General features: G+C 38.7%; 1 protein-coding gene across 3 annotated transcripts in view; it reads right to left on the bottom strand.

Moving 5' to 3' along the window:
• Positions 1–576: 576 nt before the first annotated feature.
• DOCK8 (dedicator of cytokinesis 8) overlaps positions 577–19,576 on the bottom strand; it is a 98,361-nt gene continuing 79,361 nt past the window's right edge. For all 3 annotated transcript variants that reach the window (XM_082075458.1, XM_082075459.1, XM_082075460.1), the window contains 13 exons: positions 17,855–18,007; positions 16,639–16,797; positions 15,759–15,859; positions 15,117–15,309; positions 10,308–10,451; positions 8,565–8,696; positions 7,685–7,819; positions 7,081–7,170; positions 6,440–6,676; positions 5,690–5,833; positions 4,598–4,704; positions 3,577–3,744; positions 577–2,933 (listed from right to left, as the gene is read on the bottom strand). In XM_082075458.1, coding sequence (XP_081931584.1) covers positions 2,819–2,933; positions 3,577–3,744; positions 4,598–4,704; positions 5,690–5,833; positions 6,440–6,676; positions 7,081–7,170; positions 7,685–7,819; positions 8,565–8,696; positions 10,308–10,451; positions 15,117–15,309; positions 15,759–15,859; positions 16,639–16,797; positions 17,855–18,007 — 1,878 coding nt within the window. In that variant the 3' untranslated portion in view covers positions 577–2,818. The remainder of the gene's footprint in view (positions 2,934–3,576; positions 3,745–4,597; positions 4,705–5,689; positions 5,834–6,439; positions 6,677–7,080; positions 7,171–7,684; positions 7,820–8,564; positions 8,697–10,307; positions 10,452–15,116; positions 15,310–15,758; positions 15,860–16,638; positions 16,798–17,854; positions 18,008–19,576) is intronic.

The following is a 19,576-nucleotide window of genomic DNA, read 5'->3' as shown; positions in this document are numbered from 1 at the left end:
GCAGGGGGATTGGACTGGATGATCTTTTGAGGTCCCTTCCAATCCCTGACATCCTGTGATTCTGTGAAAACCAGCATGAGCTCAGCAGTGAGTGAGTGATGTTGAGCTCCCAGCCGAGACACCCATGGGAATCTGGACCAGGATAAGTGTAGTTCTGTGCCTCACTTGCTGGTTCCCCTGTGAAAGCCTCAGTAGTTCAGCCCTGGACCTGACTAGTGTGGACATATGCAAGTCTCTCTAGTCTTGAGTCACCCAGATGGTGTGTCATTCAAGAATCAGGCATGTTTCTGCTCTGCACCTGCACACCGGAGGGAGAAAGGAGGGCACTAGTGTCACTGAGCTTTGAACTACCATTTTTCATGGACAGTGGAAGAAAAAAAGAAGCTGCAAGTTGTTGCCTGTTACGCCTGCAGCAGACACAATTTATCCTAAAGACAGGCTGACACCTCCCATGCCCAAATTTTTGTCTTTTCTCCTGAACGATGCTTCTACAAGGAAAGTTTGTTCCTACTGAAATTTTCTTTACAGATGTATTCTATTGAGCTATAAAGTGCAAGATAGAGGCACTTCTGAGCATCCTGTGAAACAGTCACTTTATTGTAAAATGAATGTCATAAGATAGAAAATTTACATTTCACATAGTTCAACTCTTGAAAGAAATGTACAAACCATGTTTCATTTGTAGAAGGGACAACAGGAACTACAAACTGAGGGCAAGACTGGCCAACTGTTTGAGGGTTGCTCAGCTTGTAAAATATGTGAAGAGTCCTTTAGTATTCATATTATCCAGAGCAATGTTTCAGTTAAAGGACCACACAACATGAAACACTTTATTACATTTGCTGAGTATATCGTACACCTGCAGGGGTTTTTGGTTTACCTGAGGTTTCTGTTATTTAGGCTGTAAAGGATAAGCATCTTGTAAACAATGAGGGTGGATTACAGGGTTGGTATAATAGATGACAGTATTCTGACCTTCCTCCCAAACAGGCTGTTCAAAATAAGAGATAAGGGTCTAGGTGCTGATAGGCAGCGACCTCATAGCTTCAAAGCTTTGGGAAATTAATCATGTTTTAACCTTAGAACTTTTTTAAAGTATCTGGAATACAGACAAGCTACTCCATGTAAGCATCTCTTGCTTTGAGCTTTTCATACCATTTGCTCATGTACTTTGGATGCATTCATTTCAAAATCACAGAGTACTTATTCCTGATGATAGCATTTAACAGTACTATGAATGAGGAGGGAAATGCTTTCATACATTCCAAGGTCTGTGTAAGTACAGGGTTTATTTCACCTGTTTCCACATGTCATCATGTTTGATCATCCCCATGAATCTCCTGCACAGCACATTCAAAATCTGACTCACGTGGATGTCAATGAAGTGCTGGGAAAATTCCTGTCATCAAATGGAAAGGCTGCAAATGACCATAAAAAGTCAAAATGTTTACACTAAAAGCAGCAGCTTCAATTTCCCTTATACTTTTGGATCAAAGAAGCTTCGCATTTAGAAACACAAGTCATCAGCTCTGAGAAAGTTCACTGTAATTTTCTATTAATAAAATGAAGTACAAAGGAAAAGATTAATTTCACAATTTCATTCAACTTTAACATAAAATTCTGTGTTTTGGCAAATGGCATTTGTTACTTTAATCAGCATTAACTTGTAATTTCCAAAACCCTGAGAAGGTGGAGGGAAGGCGGTAAAACAGAGGGATGCTTTCATGGATCTTTGTATCAAAATAGAAATATTACATGGTAAGCATAGTCCAAATACAAATTGTGGCTCTGTCAGTGCCTCACTAATGGGTCCCTAAGTCCATACCTCTCCCTCTCTCTCTATCAAAATCCTCATCTGCAAAATGGTAATAATGTTTCCTTGCTTCAGAGAAGTGCTGTAAAGATTATTTAGTAAAATATTTGCTTAAGGTCCACAAAATACTAAGCATTGCATATTATAAATTATGTGCTAATTTCTCTTAAGCTGCAGTAAAGCCTGAGTGAACTGCTTTGTACGAAATCCCCACTGTGCACTCCTGTAGTTAATTTTGGATATCCACATTCTAGCGCTGTACAGTAAAAGAATAACTCACAGCTTGGCATCTTCTTTTTAAACTATTCCTTGTTAGCTCTGCTAAACATGACACTGATTATTCAGAAATCCAACTGCATGCCAAGCAGTAGTCCCTATACTTACAAAAAGAATTAGATCTATAAGAACTATTTACTGCTACTTCTTGCTTTCCAAGATTTGATTGAGAAAATGTGTGCAGAACTCTGCCTGCAGTTTAGGACCATGATAGAAACTGGTAACATAAAATGACTGAGAAAATTATTCTTCCTAGAGCTCCAGCTCAGCAAACACTGAGCAGGGGACCATGTCCATCATCATTAAGACAGCATTTAAGTACGTGATTAACTTGCAGAATGTGCTCCATTGTAAAAAGCACATGGATAAGTGCTGTCTTGGAAAAGGACCATAAATAGACATAATTCATCAGCATCCCTTGAACACGTTATTTGGATTCACGTAACACCTCAATCAAACTGCACAGATTTCTGTGTCCAGTAGCTAGTGGTGACTGACCTCATGCCACCGGCCACTCTACGGTCCATGTGATTTTTTTTACAATATATGCAAAAATATCTAAAAAAAGCACCGCCTTCCTTCCCAAGCCCTCCTGAGATGTGGTTGATTAGCAGTCATCTCCTGGTTTTCATTCAGTGATCTTGTGTCAATGCTTTTCTGCATGCTGTCCAGAAAGTGCATATGCTGTCTTGTGACAGATTTCTGATGTCACGGATGTTGAATACTCCATCACTTCTGGCTTGCAGCATGAAGCTCTTCCTTGGCCAAAGCAGCTAGTCCTGAGGTGCTTTGTGAAGAGGTCTGGGCATCATATTTCCTAAAACTGTGGTTACGAAAAGATTCCCTGCAACAAAATGCATCCATAAATAAAACTGGCAAATGGAAAAGGATTGAAGAAACACCTGCCTTGTGAAAAGGAGCAGCTGACAAATCATCAGCTAAACATGTCATGTGTTGACAGATCAGAGCCATATTCTTTCTTCTGCTCCCACCCCACACTGGACACGGTGGCCTTGTGAAGAAGCGTATATTCATAAGTTAAGAACATAAATTAAGACTCTTCTGTCGCAGTCATGAGATTAAACTGGATTATGTTATCTGGGAGTGCAAGGATCACTCTTACTTCCTGTTGGACAGCACCACATGGTGCCATATAGTCTAAACAAACCTGTTCTATCTTCTTCCTGATTCAAATGTTGAAGAAATGACAAGATGTTTCTAATATATTTTCATTACAGCAAGCAGAAAGTCTTTTCTAATGATGCATTGGAATGACATAAATGCTACACCCCAGGTATGAGCAGCTTGAGAAACACAATTGATAATACATTCAGCTCCAGTGGAAGTCAGTGGACTTCTTTAATAAGGTATAAAGTTGGCAGTGTATGTTATGGCCTGGTTTTAGCTGCCAGTAAAACTGCCTTTCTTCCTTGCAAAAATGGCATCTTTTTGTATACCTACAACAGCCAGCCCTGCCCTAACGGTACCTTGTGCTATGGACTTTCACTACAGGTTTGTACAGCTCTGGGATCTTCCTCTCAATCATGGGCCTAAGGTTCTCCTTCAGCTTCCCATAGTTCTTTCTGAGCTCTTGCTGATATTCCCGCTGGTCAGCTGTAATAAGGCGCTTGTTTTTCTCCACTGCTTCACCACACCTAGGCAAATGGAAAGAAAAAAAGGTATGAGATGTATCACCTACTTCTGTTAAACTCATTAACTTTGTGTTGTAATCTGGATGTGCCAAGTCTGGGCTAGGCATTCCTCTGATAACTTGCCAAGTCCAAAATGATACTGAACTAACAAGAAACCTCTGTCTTTTCCAAGTACACAAATTACGTTGATATTTTTAAGACATTAGAAATGCATGAGGGAGCTAATAAAAAAACAGATTTTATGACTGCAGAATACTCAGCTACCTGCCTACTTACTGTAAACAGATGCAGTGACAATAACAGAGAGTAGAGGCTGTAACTCTGCATAAGGTAATTTTTATTTAACTCAAACTTATCCTTCAGCAATTATGCTTCATTTGGACTAAGGAGATTAATATCTTGCTATATGAGTATGCTTGTTAAGATTTACAAGCCTATCTGAAGAAGAGGCTGTATGTGTTTACCACTACCAATGTGTCTACTTGACACAGGGTGAAATGTTTCCTTATGAACAGCTTCCTACATAAATATGTCATTTTATTAATAATAAAATCAAGGCATTAGTCTGAAATGCTTGATTTTAGTAAAATATCAAAAATATAAAACAAGTGGATGATCTTAATTTCTACATAACTAGTTTGAAGTGTTAAAATTTGCTCCCATTCAGGATGCAAAGCTTACCAAAGCACTGACCATGAAGCACAGATAACAAGTCCGGACTAAGTGTCTAAACTGTGAGACGCCAGGATTCACGATGCTAACTTGCATAATTAATTACACAGTCATATCATCATTGCATTATTGCTACTATTTGCTTTATTTATTCAATTCAGCATTTCAATTTTGTTTTACTGACCTCATTATAAACTCTTTGAAGCACAACCTCAGCTTGTTGTGATGTCGGTAAAGTTTGGGGTCTGCTGGAATTTCAGACAGGAACACTTGCGCTACCTCTAGCGGTCCCTTATAGGAATAACACAGAAAAATGTCAAAACCACCTGCTTAACACTGAAAACAGATCACAAATTTGGTTAAGCTGCTCATCATTTCATGAGTGGAATTATACGAGAAAACTACACATAGTCACTATAACAGGATGTTTTTTTCCTCCTTCCTCTCACCCCTGATTTTTCCTTCGGCAAGCAGAGTTTTTGCATGTGCACATCATATTTTACCCTCTACTGCTTTTATTTCTCCTCCAGCCCCACAAAAAAGGGAACAGATTAATTCTACTCAGCAGAAAAGAGCTGGGATAGTACCACTGCCGAACTTGATTACAGGAGAGCAACTCAGCGCCTATGTGTGGCAATACAACACCCAAAGGGAGTTAAATAAGCTCAGAAGAGCTCTTTCCAAACCTTACAACAGTGTGTAACTTCAGACTAGAGGCTTTGATTGATGAAGAATCTGGAGAAAATGGGAGTATTTAGGCTTTCAGCAAAGGAACCAAGCTCTGGATATCAGTGGATAATACCAAGTTTTCTTTCAGTTATGTCTTTTTTTTTTTTTTTTCAGTAGGCACATGTAATTATTGCATCTCAGCTTTCTTTTGAGGCACTCAGGTCTTGTATTTTCTGTGAAACTGTGAGCTTGTAGTTGTCCCACAGCAGAATTGTGATTCTTCCCATTCCCAAAGATACCCCTGGAATGAACAAAATGGCTGAGAAGTCCAGTGTGCTAGAAATGGAAAATCCTTGGATGCATTCACAAAGCTTTTGTGTCTTTCTGCACCTACAACCAAGACAGCACTTCCACGAGCACTTTCACCAAAAGCATACCAAATGAATACTACACAGTAACTAAACATCAAGGGATGAAGTTTAAATGCACATTGTGACTAAATCTGTCTGACCAGATGTACTCCCAGTGCAAGGGATAAGAACAAAAAAGAAAGCACAATGAGGAAACTATGCAGAAACTCTTCATCTGGCTTATTTGCATCCCTTACCTGATTTACAGTGGCTCCAACTGAGCCCTGCAAAACCATCTGCAGCATTTTGGCATCTGGTGGTTCTTGGTTGATGGCTGCAGTTAGTTCCTGTGTCTTTTTTTGCATATCTTCAATAGCAACTTCAATTGGGGTTAAAATAAACTAATGAAAGTGAAAGAAAAGATGCTTCATTACTGGAATCATGCAAGCAGTTCACCTGTTCTGAATGTGTCAATACCACTTCATTCTTGTGTGCCAAAAGCAGTAGTTGTAAAACACAGGAAGACTGTTCAGTCTTGGTAGATGCCACATTTGATCCAAAGCTCTTTGACATCTTATAATTTATAAGAACAGGATGTGGATCTGACTCCTTGTTTCCACAAATTCTTTATTACTCTAATGAATGTCTGAAATGGTTTTGTGCTTTCTACATTTATAAAGCTTCCCTATCTCTAAACCAGCTGTGAGCCCAGTTTAGTTGTTTGACTGTACTTCATCAGCTAGAAGTACTGCCATAAATGGAGCTCCATGCTCTACAGCATTATAACCAGGAGGCCAAAAGGGGAATATACAGTCACTATCCCCTCTTCTTCAAATACCCATCTTGGATTTGTCTACCCATTCTCTGCCATTCCCATTTGTGAGAGTAACACATCTGAGAAATTCAGCCTTTTTTTTTTTTCTGCCAAGCATAGAATTAAAAAATCTTCCCACCCAAAGGCACCTTCAGCCCCTAAGAAATTAACATTTATCTTCAAAAACAATTACCTCTTCTTTTTGGATGACATTGATTCTAGTTTTGATGTAGGGGAAAGCATGCATTGTGGTCAGGATGGTGTTCCTCTTGTATTGCTCACTAAGGTCTCCCCTGGGGCGCCCATCCATGGTGAAAGGAGTAGTATACATGAACCGACAGAGGTTGAAGTTCTTCTCAAAATAGGTTACCCTGTCTTTCATCTCATACTCATCAAAATACGGCTCCACAAAAGTAATTTGTATGTATGCCTGAAAAAAGAGGCAAGTACCATCACAGTATTTTACAACCCAAGAAGTGTAAAAGGAATGGCATATGTTAAATATCCCATAATTCACACTGGCTAAGCATGGTCTGGAAGAGCACAGAGCTGCAAATCGTTCAGGGTTTCTTCTCTTCTTCAGAGCTGACAAAACCTGCCTGTGGGAAGGGCACAGCTTAACCCTGGGGATCAGAGCCAGAGACTGGACCAGAGATCAGAACTTCTAATTTCCACAGTGTCAAGCCAGAGGCTTTAAGGACACCCCTGGACACAGAGATACATCTAAATTGAGGATTTATGGTGCCTTAATGTTTGAACATGAAAGTTGCAAGGGGATCCCACTCTCTTCCTTTCTCTTCTGTGACACCCAACACTCAGTAGTACTTTCCCTACCTTGTTGGGATCCAACTTTCTTTTGTCTACAGGAGCGGAGTCCTTAATCACTTCCACAGCATCCTCTCCAAAACACTGGCCATAAAATCCCTGGAAAGGAAACAGAATTATCCTTGAGTGTCCTTAATCCTTAATACAATGCTAATGATCTGTATGCCTCTAGAAGAAAGGAGGAACAATGGCAATTTCTGGGCTCTGTACAGTCAATATACTGTTTCATGAACCACAGCTGGCCAGGGTAAGGTACCTTCTGACAAAGATCACTGTGAGTTGCTCATAAAAAAAGCAGAACTCAAGGTGAAGTTATCAGAAGAGAACATTGCAGTTCCATGAAAAAGCTGAAAATATACCGAAGCAAATATCTGGCATGCTCAAATCAAATAATTCAATATATTACAGTCCTGCCTCAAGAGAAGGGATCACTTTCATCATCATGCTGCAAAAATGGCCACAATGGAAAGAATATATACAAAGGAAATAACCTACAGTAGAAATCAGTTTGCTACTGATTTTTTATAGCAATAATACTGTTAGAACTCTGTGGATTCACTAGAAAGTATAATGTAACAGTGGATACGATATTAACACAATTTTTTTTATTTACCTCTAATCTGTGAGAAATCTCAGGAAGTTTGGTAATTGCAGGCTCCTTATAAACAAATTCCTGTTCATCCAAGTCCCCAAATTTTGATCCATAGAAACCAACACGGAAGTAAGTTCCAAACATTCGCTTTTGACCCTAATTGATAAAAAGAAAGAGAAAATGTACAGTTATTTACAACTGATGTACAAGAAAATGCACTAATCCTAAGTTTCCCCGTATTTCAGAGACAGTTCTATGTATCATCAGCGGTGATGGCTTAGAAGCATGTATTCATGAAGGAAAACAAGCAAATTAATGCGACATTTGATTGAAATCTGACTTAAAATTTAGGCTAATAATTAAATAACTTTTGCAAAAAAAAAATAACGTTATTTTTTAATTCCACTGTATAAGTGTTAACTTTAAAGTTTTGCAACAAAAATTGACAAGAATTTTACTAGGATCAGCAATAACATTCTTCTGGAGAAAGTGCATGTTCAGGAGCAGTGTGAGTGCTGAGAATTTAGCCAGGTTTTTGAATTTCTTCTGGTTTATAACTGAAAACAGTACTTAATTGACAATAAAGTTATTTTTATTAAATATTTTTATTAAACAGATATGGCCAGGTGGAATCATGCATGTCTTATTCTAAGTTTGGCCTGTTCAGCTATTTTTCTGTACCTCTAAACCAGTTTTATATTAATCTTCACTTTTTCCTACAGAGAGGATAGAGCCTCTTTTCACTGTAGACTACCTTTTGATAGGCAGGCTAAAGCAGATGGAAGCTTTTGCTAGAAAAAGGAAATGGATCTATTTCACGTGAACAGTTTTATTATCACCAGTCTTAAACAACTGCAACGCAGTAATGTGTTTTGCTAGCAGTGCCTTTCCTCACCAGTACCTTATTAATAACGCTGTCAAAGGCCTTCTGTAGCTTGCTGTGTGTCAAGGTAAGCTTCCTGAAATCTCGATGTGCTTCCAGTATGGGGATGACAATTTTGTAGACCTCGTTCACAGTTTCATACAATCCCCCCTTGGGAAAAAAAAAAAAGAGAGACAAAAAGAGACAAAAAGGGAAAAAAGAGAAAAAAAGAAGAAAAATAAAAAGGAGAGGAAAAGGAAAAGGAAAAGGAGAGGAGAGGAGAGGAGAGGAGAGGAGAGGAGAGGAGAGGAGAGGAGAGGAGAGGAGAGGAGAGGAGAGGAGAGGAGAGGAGAGGAGAGGAGAGGAGAGGAGAGGAGAGGAGAGGAGAGGAGAGGAGAGGAGAGGAGAGGAGAGGAGAGGAGAGGAGAGGAGAGAAGGGAAGGAAAGAAAGGAAAGGAAAGGAAAGGAAAGGAAAGGAAAGGAAAGGAAAGGAAAGGAAAGGAAAGGAAAGGAAAGGAAAGGAAAGGAAAGGAAAGGAAAGGAAAGGAAAGGAAAGGAAAGGAAAGGAAAGGAAAGGAAAGGAAAGGAAAGGAAAGGAAAGGAAAGGAAAGGAAAGGAAAGGGAAGGAAGAGAAAAAAAGAAAAGAGAAAAGAAAAATAAAGAGAAAAAGAAAAAGAGAAAAAAGAAAAAGAAAAAGAAAAAGAAAAAGAAAAAGAAAAAGAAAAAGAAAAAGAAAAAGAAAAAGAGAAAGAGAAAGAAAAAGAAAAAGAAAAAGAAAAAGAAAAAGAAAAAGAAAAAGAAAAAGAAAAAGAAAAAGAAAAAGAAAAAGAAAAAGAAAAAGAAAAAGAAAAAGAAAAAGAAAAAGAAAAAGAAAAAGAAAAAGAAAAAGAAAAAGAAAAAGAAAAAGAAAAAGAAAAGAAAAAGAAAAAAGAAGTTAGTTCTCATGCACTCTGAAAAGAAACTAGATCACCATTAACAGCCTGACTGAAAATGGGATTTATGGGACTCATCTTTTAATCTGCTATGTTGCTTCTTTTAGCTTTCTAAAAACTAGCAATAGTAAATGCATAGTTCTAAACTGCAAATGACAACCTGGATCAAATTTGGATCTCTGATATGTTGGGCCCTGAAGCCCAATTTCCTGTGTAAATAACATGGTTTCTGCTTAGGGGCTAGAAAAGTTAGAAATGCAGCTGAGCAGAAGGGAAATGGATTTGTTTAGCATGTACAGTTCATGGCAATCAGAGCTGCATCTGGTCAAAAGGAACCCAAATGATGTCTCCAGAGATGCTAGACCAGCACTACAGCAATAGGATGAGCTCCTTGAGTATTAACGTGACTCTTTACATGGTAAATGTAGATTATGAGGCTGGTGGTTGAAGGCTGCAAAAAGCATAGCAGCAACTCTTACATGCTTTCTATCATGAAATCTGTAGTTTAAGCAAGATTTTTTTCTTAATGTACTACCACATGAAAATACCAAACAAAAGCCTTTGGTCACGCCTGGAACAATCACTTTCTGCTGATGCTGCCTGTAGTCTTCACAGCAGAGGTGGATATAACTGAGCTAGGCTACCTGGAAAGCCTGGGTTAGCCACCTGGCTGAGACAGGACCGGGTCAGCAATAAGATGTGTCTCTGCCTCTTGTTTTTTCGCAGTGGGGCAGATCTGTGGAGCCTGGTTTGGCAGTAAGAATTTGTTTCCTCATAAGCAGGAAAATAAGCTGTAGATATGGCCCAGAAAGCCCCGCTCCATGCCCCAGTGATTTCGGCCCTCACTCACTGTGCTGAAGAGCTCTGCTGCTTGTTCCAGCAGCCCTACCAGGCCACTTTCTGAGAAATACCTCCCAGAACATATACCGTCTTCATCTGGAGACAAAACATCATCTGAAACAGCAGATTCTTCTAGCACATTGGACGAAATGTTCTAAAATAGAGCAGAGCAGATAAATGAGAAGCTTAGGTAAATAGTCTATCATAAAGATTGAGGCAGAAACCATTTCAACTTATTAACATGATGGGAAGAAGAATGAGATTATACAAATGCAGCCAGGAGACACACAGTTAAATTCCATATAGACACGAATGTAACACCATAAATTTCAGCAGATGGCAGATCAGGCATCTTGCTGCAAGAATCCTACACTTTCTTTCTTGCCTCAGGTTTCAAAGGTAGACTCCTACAGTCTGTAAGCTGGCCTCCCTCTGGTAGCTGGATTTCAATGAAGCTGCAATGAGCTTTATCTCCTGTGCCACAGGGGTCACAGCCAATGTGCTCTTCTACTGCTGGCGCCTGGGGGTGGGAAATTCCCAGCTGCACCCTGGACCTCCTGCCACCTGCTTGAAGAAGCTGCAGTTTCCAGTTGTTGATCTGACTTTTGCAAACAGAGGAGAAGTAGGACATAGACAATATTGCTCTAAAAATGGTGATAATTGGATGCTGCTTCTCATTTCAGCCTCTGACATATTACATCTTGATCCTGCAGAATCTACTTGGTTTCTTGTTGAAGTTAGTGATCTTATTGTGTGTTTAAATAAAAATAGACAAAGTACACCGTGTCAGTCACTCTTCGAGATTCTAGACCATGAAATAAGATGTCTACAGTTCTTCAGCATGCCTTTGAATAGATGGCACTGAGTAGAGTCAACATTAAAAATTTGGTAATACATAGAAATACATGTAAATGATCAGTAAAATAAGTGTACATACAATGTGGAAGTAGCATATGTAACTTTCAACAGCAGCAGAAAAGCTAAGCTTTGATTTGCTAGTAATTAAAAGGAGTTAAATTAGTGTCATAGTGTCTCACTTCAGCAGAAACTGTCAACGACAATCTGTCTGAGTGCAGGACAGATGCCAGCTGGCTAGCTAGTTGGGTCCTTAAAAAAATCTTTAAAAAATGGCAGAGACACTGCGGGATGTTACTATTGATCAGATTTCAGATGAAGAATTGGCACCACACATCACTAGCAACATGGACTTTCCCCCTTGGGTTTTGTCGATGTATTTATTTTCCCACAGGTGAAATTTACTCCAGCCATGCTGCCATCACAGGGCCTGCTTTGCACATCATGTCAGCTCCACTGGAAGGGTGAGCACAAAGCTCAGGACAACACTCGTGGGAGTTAAGAACAGGACTGAACTGCAGGCGGAGGGAAGACTGCAGCAGGTTTTTGCACACCAATGCTATTTTTTACCTACCAGTCTCATTGAAGATAGTGACTTGAACCAGAGTTAGCCTCCCTGGTACATACCTAGGGCAAGTCATACAACCCATGCATAGCCAGGAAGGACTGTTTCCACAGAAAGGCATGACGGCATGTGGTCCTTGGTGGCTTTTTTTTTTTTTTTTTGTCTAGCAAGAGGAAAGGAGCCCAGCAGAGTGATTTCTTTATGAAAGTAACCAAGAAAGTCACAGACACTATTTGTCTGATTATCTCTTCTTTGCCTTTAACCCTGTGATAACTAATGTCAGGAATGTATTTCTATGTTTTACAGTCCACAAAGTCTAGCAGGAAAGAGTATTTATTATGTATTCCTGGTGCTTGCATGATCTTTTGCAAAGTGAACATGCCTCACCCACCTTTCAACTCGATCTACCTTTCACATTGAGGAATTTTATATGTCCCTTATATAATAAAGGCAACACACAAGTTACCAAGTATATGATCAGCAATTATTTTAGACCTCACAAGCCTAGTTTTCTTTAAGGAAAAGAAACACTGGTGTAAACTCACAGGGCTTTCTGTGATCCTCAGCCTTTATCACTGTGTTAGATACAGTAGGGTAGCCTGCAACCTATATCCCCAAAACAAAGTCCTTGTCTGTGGTAATATAAAGTGGCTTTAAAGTCAGTCCATATGCCATTCATACTCTAAGTCCAACTATTCACCTGCAAAGGGGATTTAGTGTAAACATTAATTAAGCTGAAAGGGAATTTCACGGAAAATGATCCCATTATACTTTCAAGAGATGATTTTGATTGCACAGAGGAGAGTATATACAGTTTTGTCTGGCACGGTTTAAGTGTTACTTTATTGACAGTTGGTTTTCTGGATGCTGACAGAGTCACTGCAGAAGACTTAGGTCAACTGATTTAATCCTTTCCTGCCTCATTTCAATAATCTGTAAAAAGGAGAGAACACTTCTGCTCATCCAGATTATTTTTAATACATAATGTTATAATGGTCAATTCTGCAATTAAATGTGTATCATCAATATTAGTTAATTTCATATCTGAGCTAAATGAAGAAATGGACACAGAAAGAGTCAATGAGTGAGATCTGGAACTCCAAGTAGGGCTGAGTAGTGTTTCTCTGTTTTGAGAATGTCATCTGAATAAGACCTTCACAGGCGCTACAAAACACAAACCTGTTTCTGTTTGTAAGGAAAGGGAACTCTTCTCGTGAAAGGCTTTGTAAAAATGCAAAGTGTTATTATAGTTAATTATTGTTATGGAGCAAACTGAAATTCAAAATTATGCTGTCAGATAAAGACTGTATAATTGGATTTCTGGTCATTAAAGTATTTCATTACCTTTCTCCTATGGAGCAACTGTTCCTCTGGCAAACATATCTACGCAAGCCTTTTGATGAGAGAGACTGATTTGTTGCTTGTAAACTTCAAAGTTTTTGCTTGCCCAGTGCCTTGTAAAATAGACTTCAGTTCTCTAACTGGAAACATACCCATTCATGTCAATGGGCATAACGTGGGAGCAATGGAAGGAGGAACTGCATTATGGTCAAGTGTGCAAGATTACAAGCATTCAAGGCAGCCTGGGAACAGAATGACATTGGGAAGGGAATGCAGATTTCACCCATACCTAAATGATGATAGTATGTAACAAGAAGGGAGAAAATAAAAACACAGAAGTAATGAATGGAAGTTAGAAGTTAGGAAGCACACAAACCTGGTAAGGGGTGACAAATGGCGAATTTATAAATGCATGGCCAAAAGTTCAGCCAGTAAAAAGAGTATATACAGCTATCTATCTTAAGAGTAAAGGAATTTAAGAATAATGCTAGTCCATCACCTGATTGCTAAGGTGGAATTGCAAGTACTAATGCCCAGCAAACTACATTCAATGCAAAATGCCAAGTGGTTCAATGATGTTCACATTTACTACCCTGAAGGGAAAAATCCCCAGGTAGTATGGTTATTCACATTTCTGAAGGGAAAATGAAACAGGTGGTATGGTTATTTTCATTTCTGAAGGGAAAAAAAATGCAGGTCGGATGTTTATATCAAGGGATGACGAATGTACCAACTACTAGTGTTAGCCACTTCAAAATTGTCTGGACCACAAAATGTGCTCCTCAGCAGTTTAGAAGAGTTAAGAAAAAGAGTATTCAGGTAGTGAATACTGAGTTGCCATATGTTTTAGAAAACTAGGGAAGTTCCAGAGGAGCAAATATGCTTTGGGGACCACATTTTTCAAGAAGTAAACAAGATGAGCAGATAGTGGTAGGTTTATCAGTCTGCATCTAGGACAAAGTGGTGGAAATAATAATACAAAATTTTACTAAAGAAAAAATTAAAGATATTGTGATTAATCTAAATCAAAACCAGACTATAGAAACCTGATGCTTTTGAAGATACTACCATCTTACAAAGGCAATAATGCCCAAACAGGAGATGTCTATACAACATTTGAGTTGATTCTGCAAAACATTTCTACTAATTAGTCGGAATGATTCATAATAATTGAAGCAAACGCTCTGTAAATGAACAATGGTCTTCACTGGTCTTAGAGAGTAATGATGAAGGAGGAATCATCAATATATGGCAATATAATAAGGGTTCAGCCATTTCTATTTTTAATAATATGTGAAAAAAAATAATAAAATCACTGAATTTGCACATTCAGGTAAGGGTAACTAAAACTACATAATCTGATAAACTATGTATAAATATCTGCATTTCAAAATGTCTAACAAGAGAGAGTTATGCTTTCACCTATTTGATGTAGAAAAGAAAAGCGAAAAACAAAACCCAAGAAAACTCTCTGGAAAAGATCAGTTTATCACCAAGTAAAGAGCTCAACAATGCCAAAAGAACCAGTGGAGTACTTGGAGAGATAAACTGAGAGATACTTCCAAGGCTTAAAGAACCGATGGGACATTTTTACTTGACTTTGATGTGACTGCATATATACTATGGTGATTGTGTCATTCGTCAATCAAAAAGGTGTTGGTTGGTAACTGGAGACAGTCAAAGGGTTGGAGAACATACCCAAAAGAACTGAGTAGCTCCAATTACCTAGAGTATGAGAAAGAAGTTTGAAAGATGCATCACAGTTGGTAAGTAACAGCTGTAGGAAAATTCATGTGATAATAGAGGGGGTCTGCTTAGCAAACAAGAGATTATAGTATGCAGCTGCTAGAAATAGATGATAGAGACAGCCAGATCCTACAGTAGCAGTTTTCATCAGTAAACACAAATCTTCAGAACAACCTACCAAGAGAGGTGATGGATACTCTGCCATTGTAACATTTCCTCTCCATATACGCACTTCTACTTTGCTTAACACAAGAAGGAATACACACACCAGAACAGGCCTCATGCTGTCAGATCTTGGGAGCCTTTTCTTACCTGAAAACTGACACTGCCCACTGGGAGATAGTTTCTATCTTCAAGCATGCTAAGGTACTCTGCCACCAGCGCTGCAGCGTGGACCAGACACATGGCTGCTTCCGTGTAGCACTTCCTCTTGGTGTGCTTCTCTGCCATGTTCTGCAGCCAAGTCAGCCTCAAGTCAGGCGATGTCTGGTATCCTTTGGCAATTCTAACAACATACGGCAGAAAGTAGGTGTGAACAATCACTTCTTCTCAGATAACAGAAAGGACCTTTATAATTCTCCACCTTGGTTGAATGGAAGGAGACATCTCTGTCTTTATTCTCTATGATTCACTGACCACAGGGCAAAATAAATAGTTAGGCAGGGGTAGGCAGGGGCTATGAGGAGAGTAAAACTGCTGAACCCCAGACTCTTCAGTGTTCATCAGTCCCTGACTCCCATGCTCGCCCAAGTCTATGCCCACCTCCCAGCGGCTCCACTGCAACACACTCAGTCCCACAGCCTGCGCCCCCTGTGACAGATCAGCTGTGCTAAAGCACAAATGTACACAAACAGAACAGCTAGAAGGTTTGTCCACAGCTTGCCCATAAAACGCACAGTTCTTGTGCTCACCTCATTGCAGAATTTCCTCAGTAGTAATTCTAAACACAGTCACCTGTACATGAGATCCATGAGCATCTCTGGATCTTCCTGAAATTCCCTCATTTTCACCGTATCTGACAGGATGCTGTTCAGATTACACAGCAGCTCCTCTACCTGCAGTAATACAAAGACCAACATGCATTTCTCAGATGTTTGTTTTCCCCTTGTGGAAAAACAACAGCATCTGCACCAGATGATGTTACTGTCCCCCTTACCCAAGGAAATGTCAGGATGTTGAACTGCTACAAGACACATTTTTCCAACTCTACTCAACACAGCAAAGACTGCTGACATAGAAGATCTTATACACACATTTAAATTACTCAAAATAAGCTGGAATCCTTTGATCTGTTTATTTCTGGATTAAAAAAAAATGAAACCTATCTGCTAATGGAGTTCAGCTTTAGTTGATCTATGATCTGATAGAAAAGCAGATGTTTTTGTAAGTATTCAGCACAAGCTGAGTTACTCTAAGATTTTAGGAAAGCATCTGACTGTTATCTGAAATGTTTTTCATTATTGCTGCTGCCACTTTATGAATTGAAAAAGGGAGAGAAGTTTTCATGATGCTACTTGTTTGAAAACATTATAAATTAAATTCTGTCTTCAGAAACTCTTACAGGGTAGAGTTCCTACTGGAAGAAAGTTGTACACAATGCTAAGAGAAGATTCTCTTGTAATGTGATTTCAGTGGAACTTCTTAAGTGTTTATTCTAGGGAATTATGTCCTCTACTTCCTTATAACTTATTGTTATGTTAGAAATAAACTAATGGAATAAGCCCTGCATCCTTATTTTTCATTGCTTTAGAAGATCAAGATCTAGGACTTGCTCCAAGCACATTCCTATGTGAAAGCTCCCAATAAAAGCCACAGATATCATAAAAGATTTGACCTGAATGGGAAATGGAGTTGCCTGCATATCTGCATCTTCCTCTGCATAGGCTAGGATGGTTCGTAAGGATCGTCGAAGGAATTCCTCATTAAACTCGGGTGATTTGCCAACCAGAGAGGCTAGTGACATCGTCACCTGCATCTTCACTCTTGCAAAATTCTTTCAGAAGAAAAAACAAAAACATGAGAGAATGACGGCTGCACTGCACCATGCATATTGGTTCACGTATCTTTGTCTACTCCGTAAACCAAACCCACTTCCTCCTGCCCACAATGTGTTAAACTCACTGCTCACACAACTGGTCTCTGGTGAATCAAAGCCAGTCTTGTTTTTCCTGATTAAGCAAAAGTTTCCTAATTCTGACAAGTCTGTACTTTGGGGCAGGAATGTACCTTGTAGTACATATGCTTGCTTGAGACAAGTCAGAAGCACCTCTTTCTTTCTCTGCACAGGCCAGGGGGTGTGTAGATCAGGACACTCACAGAGAAAAAGAGGAAACAGGACTGGAAAACATTCTGGAAACAAGTATGGGAAGCAAAAAGCCTCTGAGCGCCTCACGTGATGATACACCACACTTTGCTGATCATGGTGTCTCAGAGGCACATTTTTCTCCTGCAAAGCCAACACTTCTTACATGTCCAAGTCTTTCAAAGTAACAACTAGGGAAGAAAATGTTGTGCAAGATAAGATGATATCCAAAATGCTAATGCATGTATTTTTCCTCCTAAGACACTGTTAACCTACATGCACAACATGTGTACTTTGCTCCATATGTGTGGTAAGAATCAGAGCATAGGCCTGAGACCAAGTGGCAAAGAATTCCCATTAATACAAGCATACAGTAGTTCTACTGAGGTTGTAATGGCATTAGAGTAGAACTAGTCTAAGTTTAAGTAGTTCTGACATGCGGCTGAAAAACCCAAACGTGATAAAATGTAAAATATTGCTTATGCATTGTATAATCCTTGCTGTCAGGGCCTATTTGAAGATGCATTTACCTATGTTGCAGAAAAAGTCATGCTTTCGTAAACAAAATAATGAACAATACTTAAAACTACTTCCCTACCTACATCTCTAGCACTAATTCTGGCTCAAATGCGTGAAACAGCATGACATATGAGTATATATCTGCATTTTCTATCACAATTTCAGTTTCTGTTTCAATTGATCCCAGAAAAAGGTGGCACAAAACATACTGCTTTTCTCAAAAGCTTACACTGGTAGAGCTGAAGCTGTATCTCATGAGGAAATAAAGAGTGGCACAGGCTTGAGTCCGTGTAGTATCTATGCTGCTGCTACAGTGATGGAGAACTCTTTGGCACAGGTCAGCACATTGCTCAACCTCCTCTTCAAACAGGAAATCTCCAAACTATGGGAGATAGAGAAGAAAACACCCATTACTGTAATTTCTGGCTATTAAAACACCATTGGCTTAGTGCACAAAAATAATAGGATTCAAACAACTAATTAAGTTTGCAAAAACTATATTTTATACTTTTTTTTTTTTAAATTGTACTTCTGATTCATGTGAAACTATAGGTTCCATTTTCAAGATTTTGTTATAGAAAAGAAAGGTTTGAAAATCATATTTGTATTTTGAAAAAGGGCAGCAGAAAGATAATACAAAAATTTCTCAGAGTCCCATGGCTTTTGAAAGCATCAAATATTGCAAAATTCTAAGCATGAAGAGTTGCTATTTTCAGAATATATAATGGTTAATGAAACATGCAAATACATCCTTAAGCATAAGGAGCAATTACTAGCTTTTTGCATCAACGCCCTACCCTTCCCCAGCCCTCCAACATGTTCTTCCTCTTATGGTGTGCCACAAAACTTCCATTACCCAGTTTTCATGCCAGACCCTCCTTTATGGAGTCTCCACAACGCACCTAGCAGACAATAAACCCAGGGGGCAGGATGTCTGTCCTAAGAAACTCTCACTGTAGGCAGCACAGATGCTCCAGTGCTGTTTGTACATACATAAGACTGATAAAGGTGTGTGAAAAATATTATTTCGCATTTGCAAGTCTATTTCTCAGGTCTCAACTTTTCTTCACTTCATTATCTCAGTGTTTCATGTCTGATTTATATTGCAAGCCTGCTGGCACAGAGTTCTATCATTTTTATTTGTAAAATAACATCTATATACCTACAGAGTAATAGAAATACTTGGAATGGTTGCCTCATAAAATACAGAACTGCGTCAGCTTCACTAGAAGATCTATTTCAATGAGAATAAAAATTGCTTCACAAAATTCATTATTATAATTGGAAGTTAGCTTTCAAAGATAAAGTACAATGAAAACATAATTATGCATTTCATAACTATCCAGATATCTACCCTGTAATTAGCCTTTGTCAGCTAATCTGCATTTAAGAGCAGACAGGCATTAATTGGACAGGAGTAACCTGTTCATTATTTGCATTTTAGAGTAGTTTAGGGGAAAAAACAAAACAAAACATTTCATGGCTTTTTTCTTTTTGAAATTGCTTTTCTTTGGAGGAGAATGAATCTTAAACAGATGACCCATATTATAAAAATGCTGGGTCAAATTCTGTCCTTGTATACTTTTTTTTTTTTTTTTTTTAAATTGGTGATACAGAAATGAAAGACAGATTAGGATTTGGTTTAGTTCTCAGGCAGAATAAAGATGAAATTTGTCAACATCTTAGAATCTACTTAAAATTTTGGAGCCTATCTTAGAAGCAGAAATGTAGAATCATCTGTGATGAATTAGCTTTGATTTCACTGCTGCCCAACTGGTTAGAAACTAGTTCTGATGATATAATAATTTAAATTTTGCTCTATGGAATCTGTACACCCCTTGGTATTAGGATTCCTAATTAAAATCAGAATGTATTTGAAATAAAATGGGTGGAATTGTTTACCTTTTTATTAGTAAATCTATATTAAAGACTAGACTGCTAAAACCACAGG

This window comes from Streptopelia decaocto (genome assembly GCF_964273445.1).
Source record: "Streptopelia decaocto genome assembly, chromosome: Z".
NCBI lineage: Eukaryota > Metazoa > Chordata > Aves > Columbiformes > Columbidae > Streptopelia > Streptopelia decaocto.
This window is presented reverse-complemented; position numbering and strand designations above follow the sequence as displayed.